Here is a 20,383-nt window from a genome sequence, read left to right as displayed (position 1 = left end):
TTCCTCCTCCGCATGGGGACTTGAGTTTCCATCTGGCTGACGATTCCGACCTTGAAAGCAGAGTTCAACAAGATGAGTCGTTTAAGAGCTCTATTGTCCCAGAAAGAAGTCGCTCTCACATCTGCTCGTGAAACATTTGTCCTTCGTGTGGCAAACACCCGCACAGAAGCGCATGCTTTATTAAATACATATTTGCCCTTGCATTGCAGTGAATTAATTCACACTATCTTTAATGCATCCTCCACCACAGGGCTGGCTCACTTCTTTAAAGTTGTGAGCAGTGGCCTTGTGTTTTCTTTTCAAACTATATTTGGTGTGTTCCCGGCATTTTTTCATTTGATTTTTCCAGCCGGTTTGGTGGATTTCCCTTAATGCTGGCTCTGGCTACAGGCGTACTTCTGCTGTTTTGTTTATTTCAAAATAGATGCACGTCCTGTGTTGTGAGAAGATCTGTCACAACTGCTGCTGCTTCGCGGCCGAATGCTTGAATTTTATGGAGCGCTGCCTCTTGCTACATTGAGTGCGGCTTATGGATTATCATTTAGATTTTCCTCTTTAAATGCGTTCAGCCTGTCTTTCATTGCCTGAGTTGTGATTTCGACTGGGCCCTGGATCTGTGTCTCTGCAATACGTGTCTCCCGATGCGGATTATAATCAGTTTATGAGCCCCTGAATTGCTTTGCTCTGGCGGAGGGATTATGGCCTTTACAACGATGGATGGAGTCCTGGGACGTTGGGATGTTTTTTCGCAGCGGCGCAAGATTTCTTGGCACGCAGCTACATTGAGGATACACCGAGTTGCCCTATGATGGTGCTAGAGGCTCTGGTAATTGTGGACCATGTATGTTCTTTCCCTTTGCTAAATTGGATGGCTGACATGTTTTCGGATGAGAACAGTGACTTCCTATTAGAGCGTGTTGCTACATATTTTGCATATACAATATTGGATTGAGTTGTGTCATCCCTTCTCTCTCTTCCATGACCGAGGTCACAAGTTGGAAATCGGATATTTTTTTCTCAGTTTCATTTTTTTTCTGCCCCGACCTATTGACTTCATTGTGTCCATGGCTAGAATTACTTGATTTGAAATACATTCAAATTATGTTTTTTTTTGTTCCCGTTTTTTCCCTGTGGCAATTGTTTCTGACAGTTGTTCTTGAACTCTGCTTTCCAAATTTGCCCTTTGTCTTATCCGTGCTCGGATCAAGGGAGGGTGTCATGGGGATGTGCCTTGCATTTACACTGTGTTAAGTTAGCATGATCTTATTAGAAGTTTAAACGTCAATTTTCCTTTCTGCTGCCTTTTGCACACGGCACACATTATTACAAATGTTTAGAGTCTAGCAGACTTCACACGAGAATAATATGTTTTCCTATAGTAGCAGCTTTGCTTGGTAAGCTTTGTCTGAACAGTGAGTGCCGAGGCCTTAAAGGTTATTTCAACACAGTGGTTGTTGTTCGGTCTGATCAGCGCACGTTCTAAACATAACATATATGCAGCTGTGGCCACCTCTGATTTTGGCGTGTTTAATAATGCACTGTGCAGGCATGCAAACACACTTTGGAGAACATTCGCATGCAGAGAGCGGGTGTAGAATATGATGTGATCCATTTCTACTAGGACCAGAGGTATGGGGCCGCCCTTGTAAACCCAAGAGACCTTCTGTAGATATAAAATAACCTACTAGCAAGGGAGGGTGAGATCTAGGTGTAATCTAGCCTATTTCCATTTAGAATTTTAACATGCTTTCTCCTTTTGTATTTTATGGAATAGTAACTATGCTGATAATCTTGTTGCTTATAATATGTCTGCTTGTATTAGCTAAGATACTGCGCCTGGGAACACGGCATTAGAAATAAATATTTCAAACTTGCACGTGTCTTCATTTACTCCCCGTTTTGGACTGGTATGAGAGTATAACAAAAGAGTGTTCATGTGTTCCACATTGACTGAGGTATCCTAAGTTCCATGTTCTGGGTTGTCTAATCATTGGGGTATGGAAGAACCAATGAGACACTGATTGCTAGTCTGGTAGGGGACTTTGGCTACCAAGGTGAGTTTTGGTACACCCTAATTCACTGAGGTTCCAAGTCTCTATGCACAGTTCTGTGTGTGAGCAGAATCCCTGCTACAGGGGTACAGGGGTATTTTTAGAGTTCAGGGCTAGGTTTGGGTTTTGGGGTACAGGGGTATTTTTAGGGTTCAGGGCTAGGTTTGGGTTTTGGGGTACAGGGGTATTTTTAGGGTTCAGGGCTAGGTTTGGGTTTTGGGGTACAGGGGCAGTTTTGGAGGTCAGGGCTAGGTTTGGGTTTTGGGGTACAGGGGCATTTTTAGGGTTCAGGGCTAGGTTTGGGTTTTGGGGAACAGGGGTATTTTTAGGATTCAGGGCTAGGTTTGGGTTTTGGGGTACAGGGGTATTTTTAGGGTTTAGGGATAGTTTTGGGTTTTGGGGTGCAGGTGTATTTTTAGGGTCAGGATGGGTTAGTGTTTAAGGGTGTTGGGTATTTTAAGGAGTAAGGGTGGGTTATGATTATAGGGTGCAAGGGTATTTAAAGGGACCAGGGTGGGATTAGTTATTAGGGTGTAAAGGGTAATTAAAATAAAAAATTAAAAATACATAAAAATATATATATATTTAATATTAATATATGTATAAATATATATATATATAATACAATTTAAAAGAAAAAAATGTTTTTTAAATAAAATAAATATATATATATATTTTTTTTATAAAGTACTTTTACAAAGTATATGCCTTCACCACGCATGCCTTTGCGTTGTAATGGCATGCGTGGTAAAGGCATATGTGGAGTAAATATTTGCGGGGTTATGCTATGTCGGAGTAAACGCACTTGCGTTATGAAAAATGCGGAGTAATGGTATGCAGGGTATTCACCCGCGGATTAACGTCATATATTCCAATCAGGCAGTGCCTGGTGGGCTGGTCTGAGAGGTCTCAGTGTGGGCCGATGTTTTGTCTGTTTGTGGGGCTATTTTATGGTCGGCTGGGCCGATTTTATTGTTGGTGTACCTGGTAATAAAACGAACATGGCCTGCAGCAAACTCACATCTATGCAGTCTTCCATACTTTGCAAAATAATTATACAGCACGTCTCCGGACTTAACCTCAGTTTGCAAATATGGCCACTTATTTCTCTTTCTAATTCACTAACGGGGGCCATTTTTGTGTTGGTGCTTGGGCATCTTTACTGTCCCAATCCGACCCAAATTCCAGTGGCCCTGCACATCTTCATGTTAAACTTAATTTAGATTCACAGACACTATTTTTAACTAAAAAATAGAAAACGCTTGGTTTTGAAGCTTTTTCTAGCGCTATAAATAACAGTTTTACTAGTATTAATTGTATAGGGACTGGAAGTATTCTCCTTGGGAGGATGGCAGGTTGTGTTGACATAGTGCTATTGCCTGTAGCTCAAATAATGTTAGCATGAAGTACGGGAGCTGCCGATTCAGAGGGGAGTCTTACATGGGATGGCCTAACAAAGGCCTACATGAGGGAAAAAAGAGGCGGGATTGCATTTTAATTCACAGACTCTGCTTTAGAAAAAGTCACTTACTTACAGATGTCGTATGGAAAAGAGAAACTGGAAATCGAAGGATGATATCTCAAAAATTCCCGTAAGCGGTGGACTACAGGTGTATTTGGGTGAATTGCATCAGCGAGAGTTATTTTGCACCAGCATTTGCATTGAGGAATCAACTCTTAAAATACATTTGTATCCACCGATCAGTGCATAAATGTCAATTGCCCCAAGCGAGCAATGCAACAATCATGTAATGTTGTTTGATCACAGCAAATATAATTTTTGTTTGTCAGTATGTTTGAAACTCTCTAATGAGAGGAGGTCTTGTGGTTCAATCTGCTTCAGGGATCAGTGTTTGGTCCCATGGTGACAGGTTTGAATGTGTCCATTCAGCCGGTTATCCATCGGATTGAATAGCAGGGGCGGATTGGCACTGCGGGCACACGGTCATGGGATGAAGGGCCGGTGTCTCAGTGAACTCTGTGGGCCGGTTTTTTCCCCTTTTACCAGTCTACAGAGATCACAGACAGGGAGAGGAAACCAGCTTCGCTGTGCGGCCGGCCGTACAGCGATGATCAGCCGTGGCCTCTCCTTAACCCCCTGCCCTGCCAAGCAATCATGCTGATGGTGGGCTGGGGAGGGGTGATAGTGTGCCAGAATCGGCCTCCCAGGGGGCCAGGAGTTGCTCAGGCCTATGAGCCATTTTTACCTCGGCCCCCCTGGGGCCCACGCAGCCCAGAAACAGTGCTTGCATTAGTCCTCGCCCACAGCTCTTCTAATTCAGGGCATAGTGGGCGAGGAAGAATGGGTCTCACTATGGGGGCCAGGTGACATGGGGAACTCACACCATCTTCACCTTAGCCTCCCCCCAACCCCTATGGATGGCCCAGAAGCTGTGTTTTTGCTTTAACCCCTGTCTGGCCACGCCATTGCCCTGAGGCAGTGAAGGGCTGGGGAGGGCTGAGTAAATTACAAATAGCTGGGGCCTCGCTGTTTTTCAGGTGCTTCTGTACTGGAGGGCTGGGAAATAATTTTTTAAGAGAAAGGGGCCTCGCTGTTTTTCTGGTGCTCCTGCGCTGGAGGCTGGGGAATATTCTTTTAATAGAAAGGGGCCCGCTGATTTCAGCTGCTCCAGCGCTGGAAAGCTGGGGAATAATTTTTTAAGAGAATGGGGCCTCACTGTTTTTAGGTGCTCCTGCGCTGGAGGGCTGGGGAATATTTTTTTAAGAGAAATGGGCCTCGCTGTTTTTCAGGTGCTCCTGCGCAGGAGGACTGAGAAATAATTTTGTAATAGAAAGGGGCCTCGCTGTTTTCAGATGCTCCTGCGCTGGAGGGCAGGGGGATATGTTTTTAAGAGAGAGGGGCCTTGCTGTTTTTGATGCACCTGCGCTGGAGATCTGGGAATAATTTGGCAATAGAAAGGGGTCTGGCTGTTTTTCAGGTTCTCAGCTTGGAGGACATTGTCACCTTGGCCCTGTGTCCTTCCCAAGAACAATATCCTCCCTCTTACATTTCTTGTGTGTTTCATGAAAGGGCACACTTGCGAATGTGGGCCACACCCTGCGAATGTGGGCAACGCCCCGCAAATGTGGGCCACTTTTTTCGTCAGTGCCTGGGCCAAATTGTGATCCCAATCCGACCCTGTTGAATAGGATTGAGTTTGGTAATATTAAACATGTGTTATCTCTCTCAATAGTGGCAAAAGACCCCATGGGGTGGGAGTGTTGTGCTCTACAAATACACATGTTATCTAGCAAAGAGTGCTCAATACACTTTTACAACATCTCACCTCTTGCAAACGCTGGATTTTATCTTCCAGGAACTCCTGGGAGTGCTCCGTCTGCTGCTGCCTCGTCTCAAAATGGCAAAGCAGTTCAGCATCGTTGTGACGGCTGGAGTGATCTGCTGCCACACTAGAACACATCAAGCATGTCAATAGAGATTAGGTGTAATGATAGACACAGGCCGAAGAGTCCTAACAATCATGTAATGTAACAATCTTATAGAGAATAGCAAAATGACAAATAAGTAGAATTAAATAAATACTGCATCAGTAAAAAGTACCTTACCCATAACCAATATATAATAGGAGAGAAAACAGGGGGGGGCAGCGGAGAATACACGCAGTGCAAAAATCACCAGGCAATATAGCTTACTCTGATTTTTTAGATTTGATCTGCAATGGTGCTTGCACCATTCATGGCGAACATTTTGCATTCAAAGCACACTCTACATACAGAAAGGTTGCCGCAAGTGACAAGGTGCGCGGAGCATGGGGCGTGTAGTATCCGGCTGGATACATTCTAGTGTTCTACTACACTCTACACCCACCCACCACAGGAGTCACCAGTCAGGTGACCTGTCAATAAAAGGGACCGGGCGCACGTGCCCTGGGCCAGTTATCACACCACCCTATGGAGTGTCTGTGTCCATCCTTTTGCTACCATGTGGGCCTGAGGCCCAAACACCACAGGGCGTACAGAAGCAGGCAGGGGAGTGAGCGACAAGTGATGTTTCTGGAGGCTCCAAAATCAGAAATCAGCTCCAATACCACCTGGAACCTGTAGCCTGCAGGCTGCAGCCTTCCCCACCAGTACAGCATCAAAACTGCTTCTCCATGGACTAGGCAGATGGTGAAGTGAGGCGTGGGCAGGTAGGCAGCAACATCGTAGGCTAGAGCTGCCGCTCCGCCCGATCTTGGGGAGGCAGCCGGCGTGAGGTCTGTGGGGCTTGCGAGTCGGTGCGACCGCTTCAGTCCACCGTTCTGCTTGCCCGGCCTCATTTTGCCATGCCTTGTTCCGCCTTTTTTTCTGTCTTTTTTAGGTCAAGCCTAGACAGCGCATGCGCTGTCAGGATAACCAGTAGTGGGGGGAAAAAACGTATTAAGGACTTGTGTCCCACCTGCTGCCTTCCCATTGGTTCACTCCACAGTTGCTGCTCTTTGCTGTTCGCTCAATGGTTCAAGCAGCGATATGTCACTTCCGTTTTCTTTTTAGAGCAGCTCCAACAACTACAGTTACCTTCCACTTTTATTCTTCCTTTCTTGTTCCGGAGTACTCCTTTTTCCTGTTTCGGAGCATCATGACTTCAGCTGCAGCCACTTTGCTTTTCGCCCTTTCACATACGTGAAATTATTTTTTTTGTTATTTTTATTTTTAGCGTGCCATGCGTGCTTTCACTTTCACAATTGTGGTGGCCGCCGATGCACAATTTCCCTGGTTTAGGGATGGCACCCGGTTGTGATTCCATATTGAATTGAACAACAGTGTTTGTTTCATTTTGTTGTACTTTCACTGTTTTGTTACTGCTCAAGTGCAATTGGCATTGTTATGCCTGCTGAGCTTCATAGTGTAGAGTGGAATGGTGGCTGAAGCATCTCTTTCAGACAGTGCTACAAAGCACGGATTCATAGAGCCATGTTAGTCTGGCTTGGCACGCACCTGTGATTAGCCGCGATGTGACTGTTACTTAATTCAAGCTTTCACCCGTGTGCAGAGTGAAATGCAGCGAGACAGAACGGCCTGCCCCATGGTGCATACAGTTGTAGCGCCCGCCTCCCCAGTAGTCATGTGCACGATGTGTGCAGCCAGCCAGACCGGCGCCGTTGCTTCTGGAAAGCCTACGTGTGCCACAGCAATGCTTGCTGCCTGCCTCTGCACAGCGTATCTCATACACAACAGCTTCAGCACGCAACCGACACACGCCACGACCGCGGCAACACCACCCACCGCCACCCTTCGCGCCTGGACCCCGGTCAACATCGAAGACACCGTCCACATGATGAACTCCATCCACTCCGGATCTCCGACCGACCCCTGCCCTCACCACGTCTTCAACAAAGCCGACGCTGTCATCGCACCCCACCTGCGGGACATCATCAACACCTCATTCGAAACCGCCACCTTCCCCGAGAGCTGGAAGCACGCCGAACTCAGCGCTCTACTCAAGAAACCTACAGCAGACCCCACCGAACTAAAGAATTACCGCCCCATCTCTCTACTCCCGTTTCCAGCCAAAGTCATCGAAAAGACCGTCAACAAACAGCTGGCCGCCTTCCTCGAGATGAATGGATCCCTCGACCCATCGCAGTCCGGATTCCGTGCCAACCACAGCACCGAGACCGCCCTCATCGCCGCCACTGACGACATCCGAGCCCTGATGGACAACGGAGAAACAGCGGCCCTCATCCTCCTAGACCTCTCCGCGGCCTTCGACACCGTCTGCCACCGCACCCTAGTGCAGCGCCTCAGCAACGTCGGAATCCAGGAAAAGGCACTGGAATGGATCGTCTCCTTCCTCGACGGAAGAACACAAAGAGTCCGCCTACCACCGTACAAGTCAGAGGCCACCGAAGTCATCTGCGGCGTCCCCCAAGGATCCTCGCTGAGCCCTACTCTCTTCAACGTCTACATGAGCCCCCTTGCGGCCATCGCACGCCATCACAACCTCAACATAATCTCCTACGCCGACGACACCCAGCTGATCCTCTCCCTGACCAACGACCCCGCCGCCGCCAGAGCCAACCTGCACGAAGGGATGAAAGAGGTAGCCGAGTGGATGACGACCAGCCGACTGAAACTGAACTCAGACAAGACGGAGGTCCTCATCCTGGGCTCCTCGCCCTCCGCCTGGGACGACTCCTGGTGGCCCCCCGCCCTGGGCACCGCACCCAAACCGACGGACCACGCACGCAACCTGGGCTTCATCCTGGACTCCTCCCTCTCCATGACCAGACAAGTCAACGCCGTCTCCTCATCATGCTTCAACATCCTACGCATGCTTCGGAAGATCTTCTGGTGGATCCCCACAGAGACCAGGAAGACCGTCACCCAGGCCCTCGTCACCAGCCGACTGGACTACGGCAACGCACTCTACGCCGGAACCACCGCCAAGATCCAGAAGAGACTTCAGCGCATCCAGAACGCCTCAGCCAGACTCATCCTCGACATCCCACGACACAGCCACATCTCCGGACACCTAAGAGACCTGCACTGGCTCCCGGTCAACAAGAGAATCACCTTCTGCCTCCTTACCCACGCACACAAAGCTCTCCACGATCAAGGCCCGAGCTACCTCAACAACTGCATCAACTTCTACGCTCCCAAACGCCACCTCCGATCTGCCAGCCACGCCCTCGCCGCCGTCCCACGCATCCGCAGAGCCACCACAGGAGGAAGGTCCTTCTCCTACCTGGCCGCCAAGACCTGGAACTCCCTCCCGGCCAACCTGCGCCTGACCCAGGACCACCTCGCCTTCAGGAAGAAGCTCAAGACATGGCTGTTCGAGCAGTAGCGGCCCCGCCCCCCCCCCCAAGCGCCTCGAGACCCAATGGGTAGGTAGTGCGCTCTATAAATGTCTTTGATTGATTGATTGATTACCTGCGCGGGTACTGGATATCTGTAAGCAGAGCCAGGCAATTATTCACTGGGCAGATAATGTGTTTTCTGCAGGCACAGCCAGCCCTAGATCGTGCTGATGCCCCTCATTTCATCTATAGGCAGTATATGGAGGAACAACATGTGCAGAAAGGCAGGAAAACATTGTGGTGATGCTTCATAAAAAACACCACGCTGCTCTAATTGAAAGTTTGGGCCAAAGAGGGGTGCAGCACAGACCACAGACTAGCTTGTTGGTGTGAAAAAGGCTGCTTTATTGAAGACAAAACTAAAGCTCACTAAATATTTTCCTCCTACCTTACCCTCCTCCCCATCCCCTAAAGTTGTCCCCCTGCAAACATTTATAAACCCTCAAACTTGCAACTTCTTAACCTTTCTTCACCTAACTATCTATGTACCCTTCCTATGCTACTTCCCCTTCCTGCGTGCTCCCGGAGTGACCTTCCCAAACTATAAACTGTAACTGTAAACTGCTGTACCAACTAGTACCCAGGAAAAATGCCCCAATAAAGACCATCGTTAGCCACACCAGCACCTGCTTCAAGCAACAACCAAAATACATGCTTCCCCCACCGATGCACCTGTTCCCAACAAAACTACCCAAATTCTTACCTCAAAACCTAATGGCCTTCTACCCCCATTCCCTTTCTTGAAGCCCCCATTACAGATTAGGGAGGGCGGGTTGGACAAAAAAGCTCCTACTACTGTGTCCCCCAGCTGACCGTCGTGTCCCTACCACCGAAATGGTGGGCAGTGACCTAAGGTGGCTGGCTAAATACACCCCAGCCCAAAACCAGCCCAACACTAGCCCAAGGCAGCCCAACCCTAGCCCAAGGCAGCACAACAAGCCCAATTGGGCTCTGGCTGCCCCCCCCCTCCAAAACCCCCCAGGAGGGGCAGGGCTCCCACTGGTCTGCCCTCCCCCCAAGCCCTATTGAACCGGAGCAACTGCCGTCCTTAAGCACCAGGTATTCTCGAGCATTGCAGCTATTGCTGCCACAGTGGATGATGTGGTTAGGCTACCCAGCCTTTGTCCCTTTCAACATTTATTATTGGTGACTTGGCAATTTGTGAGGGGTATATGTTAGGTCTATGGGGGACTTGTATTCTTTCAATGTATAAACACGTTTGCTGTCTTAGTGCAAGATCAGAGTCATGTGATCATGTCCTGTTCTCTATGCCCATTCATTTCTCTGTGCGGTGATTGTTGTGACTACCATCATGTATGGGTCCCGTTAATTTGGCTTATGGTAACACTGGTTACTTTCTGTGCCTAGAAACGACAGAAGAGTGGTGTGAAGTACTGTGGGAAAACATGTTCTGGTTTAATCCGGCGAATGCAGTGGCTGAAATCTTGACATAAAATGCCCCTGGTCCTCTCCCAACCAAAGCTTGTTCCGGTTCACCAAAAACAATACATTGCAAAAGGACATGTGTGTCTCAGAGCGCCTCTCAGATCGAACGCACTAAGGGGCATATTATCAAGGACAGGCGATACATTATCGCCGCTTTTATCGGCAGGAAACTGCCGATAAAGCGGCGATAATGGCCTTGATAATATGCTCTATGAATTCCAATCGAAGCCCATGTTAGATGTGTTCACATCTAACATGGGCTTCGATTGGAATTCATAGAGCATATTATCAAGGCCATTATCGCCGCTTTATCGGCAGTTTCCTGCCGATAAAAGCGGCGATAATGTATCGCCTGTCCTTGATAATATGCCCCTAAGAGTCTCGATCAGATTTTAATCACAACCTATCTGTCCTGAATTCTCTGTTCATCCTCTCCTACAGGCCAGAGAGTGCCATAAAGCATTCCAAGTTAGTGATGCTATGCTTAGAGGAGGAGCGCGTGGGAGCACATGAACTCATTTTTGTAATTCTTTACCTGAGTATAATATTAGAGAATGTGTGCGTGCTTCTTTTTTTCAGTGTGGAATGTATCTTTGCAGAAAGGAGCGTCTGTGTTCTGGAGCCTTGGAGCTGCGGTATTGCATCTGCGCCGATCACCTGTCCAGACCATGCTCCACCTGCCTACAATATTTATTTCTCTCTCAACGCATTTGGTCTCCCCTCTAACCAGCAGGCCTGCCAAGACCTGCAGAAGTCCCACCAAGGGGGCACTAAAGTTAACAGGCAGGTCCAACTGTGCCCTATTGGGTCAGAGTCAAGGGCATATCTCTGCCTGTAAGCTGCAAATCAGCCCTAGTGTGCATTAGAAGAAAAAGAATCTCCTCACAGGCGTCAAATAGGGAAGATAAAACTACACCTAAACTAAAGCAACTAAAAATCGCAAAAGGCTGAACAAAGAGACTATTAAAGCGCCCAACGACTCGGGAGTGGCAACACTATCTCCAACTTCTCTGCAACACTGCCCAATTACTGGGTATTTAGCCCCCTTAATCCAGCACTCAGAGCAGGACTTTCATCCTTGGATTGCTTAATAGAGGCATAATTCTCAACTTTACATGATCTACTAAAAGACCAAGGAAGTATGCGTGACAAGTTGGTAGCCGGGGCACAAAAGATTACAAATAGAGATCATTTTAAGAAACTTGGAATGAGGAGACCATGTGCCAATCAAAGTACAGGTTGTGATTCATGAGCAGACCGATAAGCAGGGCATCTGCCCTCACCTTGATAGCCCTCCTAAAGTGGATGAATATTCCACGGCAGCAAGTTTTAGGATACGATCAACCTCCAAGTCGGTGATTAAATCAATTATCAGTTATCATCTTCACAGCCCAACAAGGAATTAAACTCCTTTTCAATCACTATCTCAAGCAACAAGTCTCCCATTAACCGAAGGCCTCTCCTGCAACACAAAACTAACCCAAAAAGTAATAATACTGAACCGTTTGAAAACAAGAACACTGTCAGCCCTGAAGCAGCGCAATGAACTAGGATCCCGTCAGGAAACATTCAATTATTATCTCTAACAATGTCTCCACCTTTGCTTCATCACATCCACCCCAACACCAAGCATGGAGAGCCCAACAACCGTTCATTTCTGGATTTATACTTTTTAAGACAGATTTTAACAGGTTTGCTGACACACACGTAAGCCATGATAGAGCCCACCGCCCCCTGGCCTCAACTCTTGCAACTCTGCAATCTACAGTATCCACATTAAACTATCATTCAGACAAACTCGATTTACAAGTGGATCTCTGTTGGACTTCGCCCTTTTTGCAGGGTCATCCCTAAACTTTTTGCTTTTCTCCTAGCATTTTTTCTGACATGGTGTTGGTGGTTTTAGGACTCTGGGCACTTTAGCACTGCTGTTCAGTGTAAAGTGTGTGTGCTCTCTGTGTTAAATGTGGTAAGGATTGGTCTACACCTGTTTGGCATATTTAATTTACCTGTCAGTCCCTTGTAAAGTGGTATCTCATATACCCGGGGCTGGTAAATCAAATGCTACTGGTGGCCTTGCAGCGCTGATTGCTCCACCCACCAAAGTAGCCTTTCAAACCTGTCTCAGGCCTCTGCCATTGCAGGGCCTGTGCGCGCAGTTTTACTGCCGCTGTGACGTGGCACCTAAAGTGTGTACCATGTCTGTGACCCCCTTTTACTACATGTCAGTCACCCCTAAGGTAGGCCCTAGCTAGCCCTATGGGCAGGGTACATTCTAGGGAAAAGGTACGACATTTACCTTAAGTGTGGGACATGTCCTGATAGTGACAAACAGCCATTTTGGTTTCTCACTGCTGTGGGACTGCCCTCCCATAGGAATGAATTGGGTTTTCCCTGATAAGTGTTTCAGTGGTAATTCCTGTTACGAGAGACGCAGCGTGGTCAAGTTTGGTATGTTTGTAATAATAATGATAAATGCTAGACAATGGTGTGCACAGATTTATTATCACTATTTTAGAAATGCCACTTTTAGAAGTTGGCATTTCTGTGTGTTATGTGTCTGCCAACCTGCTGTCGATTGCATGTATGGCTCTGTAGTGACATAGGCTGGGGAGGTGTGTTTGGCTCCAGGGAGGGCAGGGTGAGTCAGCGCTAGGCTGAATGGGAGATCTGTTTTTGGAGTAGTGAGAGGAGTAGTCCCCTGACCCTGAATAGGTCTGTGCCTGCCTAGGTGAATGCTGGTTCCGCCCCTTGTGGTGTGTCTAAGGACCAAGCCCCCATCTGACAAAGGAGGGTGTGAGCACTGTACAAAAAGTGCTTCAACACCCCCCAGAACCAATTGGGACAGGTTCCCCCAAGCCCTGTGCCAGGGCGGACAAAGGAAAACTGAGTATAAATGTAGGGGCTGTGACCCCATGTTTTTTGAGCTGTGCTTGTGCTTACTTGGGCTGGGGGGACACTCTGCCAGGAGGAACCGCCGTGGGACCCAGCTGCAGCTTCTTGGGGGTACCTGCATGCTGGCCTGCCTTGCTGCGCCCTGCTTGGCTGTCCCCAGCCCCAAGGACTTTCAATGCCTGCCTGCTGGATTCCTTGCCCAGCTTTACTCCAGGAACTTATAGGGGCTTAGCGCCTCGAGGGCGCTATATCTACATTGCCAAGAAGGAGAGAAGAGCTGGTGTCTGCAGTTCGAGACTGCAACATTCCTGGAGGGAGCCCCGGTGTAGGGCTTCCCTCGTGCTTCCAGGCACAGCGGGAGCCCACCCTGCATCATTTGCGCTCTTCATCTAAACGGTTGTATGACGTTACAATGCATACTTTTACAATGCATGCCTTTACAACGCATTTTTTACAACGCAACATCCATTACAACGCATTCCATTACAACGCATGCCATTACAACGAATTTGTAAAAACTACCTTTACAACGCATTCCATTACAACACATACTACCTTTACAACGCATTCCATTACAACGCATAACATTACATTGCATGTATGGTAAGTATTGGATAGTGTAGGGGTAAAAATTACTATTCTAACTCCAGGGTGTGCAACAGTAGGGTAAGTGTTGGATAGTGTAGGGGGTAAAAATTACTATTCTAACTCCAGGGGGTGCAACAGTAGGGTAAGTGTTGGATGGTAATGGTATGCGTTGTAATGGTATGCGTTGTAATGGTATGCATTGTAATGGTATGCGTTGTAGTGTCATGCGTTGTAATGGTTGTGTTGTAATGGCATGCGATGTAATGGATGTTGCATTGTAAAAGTTTCGTTGTAATGGTAGTGCGCTGTAAAAGTTGCTTTGTAAAGGTTGTTTCCCATCTAAACGCGGAATCCCACCCCTCATTTGTGCCCTGAGTGGCGGGAGCCTACCTCGCATTTGAGCTTATCCAGCGGGCACCCCGCATTTGGTTCTTGAGAGGCGGGCGTTTTGTGGATCGTCGGCTGGAGCCCACCCTGCAATTGTCTTTACTTGCAGCGGGCTCCCACCTCGCACTTTGCCCAGAAAGGAAGAGGCAGCCGCTTTTGCCTGCGGCGACCCAGAAGCCAGGCAAGAGCCGCCTGACTGTGGGCGGGTCTGCAGCCTCTCACGTCCGGAGCCTTGCGGGCTCCACGCCGAAGTCCTGGTCCCAGGAAGGGGGACCAGGCGAAGTGAAACGAAGTCTGCCGGAGTCCTAGGAGACCAGCGGAGTCCCAGAGAAGCCCGGTGAGTGCGGGCGGGACCTGTAGAGGCACCTTACCTGCCAAGGAGACCCGAGGAGGCAGAGATCCACAAAGGAGAGCCCCGGTGAGTCAGGCTCAAAGGGGGCTGTGTCCGTGTCTTCTTCCTGTCAGTGGGGACTGAGTCTGGTGCATTTTTCTTGTGCTCCCCAGGCACAGTTGGTGCCACAGCCCATTTTCTCAGCTGCACTGTGAGAGCGCGGGCAGCTGCATCAAGAGGGCAAATTTGTTGCAGAGTCCCAGTGGGGGACTCAGGAGGCACAGTGGTGCCAGGGCAAATTTTTACTCAGCTGCACCGTGAAAGCGCGGGTAGCTGCAATGTTTGGGGGGCATTTTCATTGGTGACAAAGAGGGGATTAGAAGCGAGCCACGCCCCGCGCAGTGCGCACTTTGTGTGGGCTGCAGAAGTGGCAAAAGGAGCCAGTGGAAAGCCCCAATACAAGCCCTGACATTTGTGGACATAGGGCATTGGGCCCTAGAGAAAGGGCAGTTCGCCTGGGGACAGTTTGGTGACATTGGTAGAGCGCCAGTCTCTACAGAACTACATAGTGTTTTTATGCCTACTATGATGGTTGCCAAATATGATTTATGCCCATGGTATTTACGCTAATGTGTTTATGCTGATGAGGTGATTGCATAATGTGTTTATGCTGGTGATACCTAATGCCTAATGTGTTCATGCTTATGAGGTTATTGCATAATGTGTTTATGCTGGTGAGGCCTAATGCGTAATGTGTTTATGCTAATGAGGTTTGGGCCTAATGTGTTTATGCCTAATGTCATGCTATGATATTTCAGGATGGTGTCTAATGCTAATGTGATAATGCTTAGGTCATTATGGTACCAGTAGTTACTGATCATGTTTTATATTTACTTACCTATTCTGATGGTTGTGACGGTGGCCCGATTGGCCCTGTCCTGTATATAATCTCCTGTGAATATTGCCTAGTGCCAGTTGGCACAGTGTAAATGTGTGATTATGTTTCTAATGTGTTTATGATAATACAAAGGCTATTTTTTATATAACCTTGTGTGGAGTTCCTTTTGTGGTGTGCCTAGTGTGTTGCTGCTATGTGTGTGTTTACACATTGCATCTGGGATAAGCCTGACTGCTCCTGCCAAGCTACCAAGGGGGTAATCAGGGGGTATCTTCAGCATGTAACTCCCTTGATCTGACTAGAATGGCCATTCTGCCTGGATTAAGCGCATGCCCTAGCCAACCAGAAATCCTGTTTCTAACATTGGTTGTCAGCGGTGAGGATCGGACTTGCGTTTACGCAGTACCACAGCGAAAACTGGTTGCACTACTGTGAGAAGTTGGCCTGGTATATGATGTCCACAGTTCTGTGGGCACCTTGTATCAATCCAAACAATCCCTTATGGTGATGGTTGTAAGTCAACCTTCTAGACAAGCTATCCTAGGGGTAGCATGGACTAAGCAGCCTTAAAGGCTTAACTCAAGAGGGCATGTGAAGCAAGCTGTTTTACCATATGCAATCCTGTAATACCAAATGAAAGGACACCACACAAGTTATATATTTTAAAAATAAATGTATTTATTCTCAGAATAATCCCCACTACTCTTTATGAGCAATGAAGCACAAGCGTTTAAACAAAAGCACAATATAACATATACAAGTTGCACATTTATGGATGAGGCCGGTGGCCACTCAAACCATATATCAAAAAAGTGGTATAACAATCACTAATCGATCGGGGGTAAGGCCTGGGGCCTTGGGAATCGCTGGGACTACACTGGACTAACAGCAGTTAGTACGGGAGTAGCCCACGGGATTCGGGTGCAGTGCAGAAAGTGCACGCATGCACCAATGTAAAGTCAATGGTGCGTAAAAGTTACAAAGTTAATGCAAAAGGAGTCTTCCAACTGGACTAGGACTACCAAACTTTAGATTTAGGCACTAGAGGTGTGTACCAGTGTAAGAACACTGGCGCTAGTAAGTTACCTCACCCACAGGAAGCGGGTGCATAGGTGCCAAAGTGTGTCGGGTTTCGTCACGCAGTTCGATGATGCCTGAAGATGAAGATGCTGCAGGCGTCCAGAAGAGAAGTGTCCGGTGCGATCCAAGGGTGGATCGAAGTTGTAGAGTACCTGAAAGCAGAGGGGACAGAGTCTGGGTCACTGGGCAGTGAACAGGAAGGAACCAGGAAGGAACCAGGCAATGTCGGGCGCAATCAGGTTGATGTCGGGTGCCTTGTCTCCACTGACACGTGGTCTCTGGGGCACCGAGGATGTCCCGGAGTGGATCACGAGCTGTCCCACGGAGGCTCTCGCTGTCGGCGGTGTGGGCTTCCGGATCAGAGTCAACAAGCCTTGGCAAAGGCAACCCACGCAGGATTCGAAGAAGGCTTAACACTCGGACCAGCAAGGTCAGAGCGGGTGCTCCTTTTCAGGGGAGCGAGTGCCAATCTCGAGCAACCAGATCAGCTGTGTACATTCTTGGGTTCGTCGGTTCTGGGGCCACTAGCCAACGGGCAAGCAACCGGACCAACGCGTCGAGCAGGAAAATGCAAAAGGGCCCCACGCAACACTCGTCGAGTGTGGAGGGTTGAGCTTCGGTGCAAAAGCTGCTCTGGGCTGGAGCTTCTCACGCTCCAATGCACAGCTTCGAGGGAGTCTCGGGTGCTGCACGGTCAGCGCTTCGTAGTTACTTCAAGATGGCCGCTCCCACGCTTCAGGTTGCCTCCACAGGTCCCAGCTCTGCATGGACTGTGGATCGGGCTGTTAGAAGTCAGGATAGCTGGCTCTTGTCCGTCTCTGTTGCTCGAGTTTGGGCGGGAACTGCAACAAAGCAAATGTCGAGGTGCTGGATGGTGCCTGTTTGCACAGGGTGGTCACTCCTTGACCACAAGGGAAATTCTTCAGTCTTCCACGTCGAGTGGGATGTCGAAGGGTCCAGAGTTTCGTTTCATAAGTTTCAGTCAGGATAATCTGATGTGCATTGGCACTGCTCCCACCTATATTCCATATCTGGGGGCTGGATTACCTGCTAGGTCCCTCCTATGGGTGGGACCCAGGAAGGGGGTGGTTACACCCCTTTCCTTTGTCCAGTTTGCCGCCAGGACTGGGGCTGGAGTGCCCCAGAACCGGTTTGACTGGAATCTGCCCAGGGACACCTTGTGCGCTCCAGGCAGTGTCTAGTTTCTTTCAACCCTCCCTGCTACAATCCACTATCTCCTGTCTGGGGTGGTGTGACACCTCCCTGTGACAGGAAACCCTTTGTCCAAGCCTCCACTGCCAAGTTTCGGTCAGCAGCAGGAGGTCAGACATGTGTCTGTGGCAGCAGCATCCATTTTGTGATGCTGGGGCTCTGGTTAGGATTAACCGCATTTGCAGCAAGTAACATGTCTTCTCCCTCTAGAAGGGTGGAATGCTACCCCCGTCACCAGAACTGGCAAGGGGGTAGTATTCCAAAGTGTATGACATCAAACACGACATGTTTTGATAAAGCCAAACCAAAGTTAGCATTAACCGCGAGGATTATAATGCACTTAAGAATATATGGTATGGCAGTATCACTGGAACAGCTATAGGGAAATGGTCCCGCAAGCTGCATGTCAGAGCACTATCTCACATCAAACCTAGCACTCTGCCTCCAGGACTGTTAAGGCCTGCTATAGGAGTGGCTGATAGGTATATATGTTCCCAGATATAGGTTTAGATATAGGTATACTATATCTAAGCAAGGGGTGATTACACCACCTTGCCCCAGCTGAGGGATCAGCCAGTTGTGTCAATTTAAGAACCAGCCAGGGGTGGCAAAAGCTATGCTTCAGCCCCTGGTAGGCCTTGGATGCACCTATGCCCTGGGCACCCATAGTGCACTGTACAGGGTCTGATAAGGTGTCCAGTACCAATTTGGTTATGCACCTAGGGTGCATGGAGTCCATTTTAAGAGAGAGCAGATAGCCTGGGGCCCTGGTTAGCAGGATCCCAGACCAACTAAGTCGAAAACCAGCTAAACACTAGGCAAAAAGTCCGGGGTAACCATAGTCAGGTATCCACCCTCCTATAACTACTAGCTCTGCATTTAGATCATCACGTGTTTGGGGATTATTTTTCCTACGTTTTATTTTTCTCCTGAGAAGTGTCATTTCTGAATTGTGTACTCTTGCTTCAGCACAGACGCCTAGGTATCTAGTGTTGCACCTGTGTATTAAGTGCTTCGCCAAAATGGAATCTACCTTTGACATGAAAGACCTGTTGAACTGCAGTCTAGAGGAGCTAAGGGGGTTCTCTGATGAGAGAGGCTTAGCAGTGAGTGGAGATGGCATTCAGCGTGACTTTTGGTGTGCCCTGATACGCTGGCAACAGTATAGATGGAGACAGATAGACAGGGACCAGGCCGCACTCCAAGAGGGTGGTGAGTCTGAGGGTGGCCCTGAAGAGTCTGAAGAAGAGGAAGAAAATGACAGGGCAGAGATGCCAGTAGAGAGTGAGGACCCCATTGATATGGAGTTCCTTGCTGGGTCTAGTACCAGTGGTAGTGCCCAATCCCTTTCATGGTCCCCAGAGGAGTTGGTGGACAGGCAGAAGGAGAGGGAGCATCTGCTTGCTTTAGAGAAGCTAAAAATAGAGCATGCCAAGGAAATAGTGCAGCTGGGTGTGGAGGAGAAAAAGCTAGAAACTGAGAGGGTCTTAGCACATTAGAGGATGGCGGAGGCTGAGAGGGCCTTCGCCAGAGAGAAGCTAGCTCTGGAGGGTAGGTTATCCCCTGAGTGTAGTTTTAGTTGTCTGGATTCACCAGTGAGGGTGGGGTTCAGTGCTGGCAGCAATATGGAGTCCAGTGCAGGAAGCCCCACTCCCAGATCCCAGAGTGTGGCACCTAGTTCCCAGAAAGAGGGTGTCACGCCTGAAGGGTATAGGTTGAGGTTCAGGGGCAGTAGGAAACTATCTCACCAGAATTGTGGGAAATTTGTGGATGAGTGTTGTGATGCACTGGAAGGTTGGGCGATGAGTAGCATGGCAAATGATTTTGAAGGGCTGTTCAATCTGGTTGTCAGAGAGCATGTGTTCAGTAATTGTTTTCCGGGGTTATGCCAACACCTGTTGGAGTGTGAGTTCTCTGATCCCAGGGAGCTTGCATGGGAGGCAGACCTCTGGCTGTGTGCCGGAAGGTCTGAAGAGGCATTGGGGAGTGATCCCAAAAGGAGTGGCTCAGGTATCTTCCGGTCTTGTGTGGTGGAAGAGGTTCAGAGTAGCCCAGCTGGGTCCCAGTGTAGTGGGGGGGGGGGGGGTGTAGGGGCTCGTGTCCTGTCTCAGTGGAGAAGGAGTGAGTGTGGGACTGTGTGTTACAAGGTGCCCGAAACCCAGTCTAAGGACCTGGAGGGTTCCCTAAGGGAACACCAGGTTGGGGGACTAGGCTGTACTAGTAGGCCATTTGAGGGGGATCTTCTAGTGTCAGGAGAACCTGGAGCGCCTGTAAACGTAGCTCCAGTGGTTCTGGTGTATGGCGGTGCCGCTCCATTCTGGAGGGTGCAGAAGTCCAGATTGAGGGGTGAGAGAGGAATGTGTTCCCCAGTGGGAGAACCAGTGGGTCAGGGACCAGCCAGAAGGGCTGAGTCTCCTAGAAGTGACAATGGTGACACCACTTCTGTCCTGGGGGATCTTCGCGCACTGTCAAATGGACAGGGGTCGGGACATGGGCCATAGGCATACTGTCACACGACACATGAGTCTTGTGTTACCCTTGGGGGGGATACTGTGTGAGTCCCCAGAAGTCCTGGTGTGCCAGTCAAGTGTTCAACCGCAGGGTTTAATCCCAAGGTTGGGAGGCCAAGTTCAGGTTCTGCCTGACCTGAAGGGAAGGGCTTCTGTAATCAGTGTCCTGACCGGGGGATACT

The 20,383-nt window shown here is 48.9% G+C and overlaps 1 protein-coding gene across 1 annotated transcript in view; it reads right to left on the bottom strand.

The window, feature by feature from the left end:
- PDE4DIP (phosphodiesterase 4D interacting protein) overlaps positions 1-20,383 on the bottom strand; it is a 1,524,691-nt gene that overhangs the window by 1,303,393 nt on the left and 200,915 nt on the right. The window contains exon 3 of the mRNA XM_078686955.1: positions 5,339-5,462. Within this exon, the coding sequence (XP_078543081.1) occupies positions 5,339-5,462 (124 nt within the window). The remainder of the gene's footprint in view (positions 1-5,338; positions 5,463-20,383) is intronic.

This window comes from Lissotriton helveticus, chromosome 1_1 (assembly GCF_964261635.1).
Source record: "Lissotriton helveticus chromosome 1_1, aLisHel1.1, whole genome shotgun sequence".
Classification (NCBI taxonomy): Eukaryota; Metazoa; Chordata; class Amphibia; order Caudata; family Salamandridae; genus Lissotriton; species Lissotriton helveticus.
The sequence above is the reverse complement of the archived record's forward strand: the minus strand, read 5'-3'. Positions and strand labels throughout refer to the sequence as shown.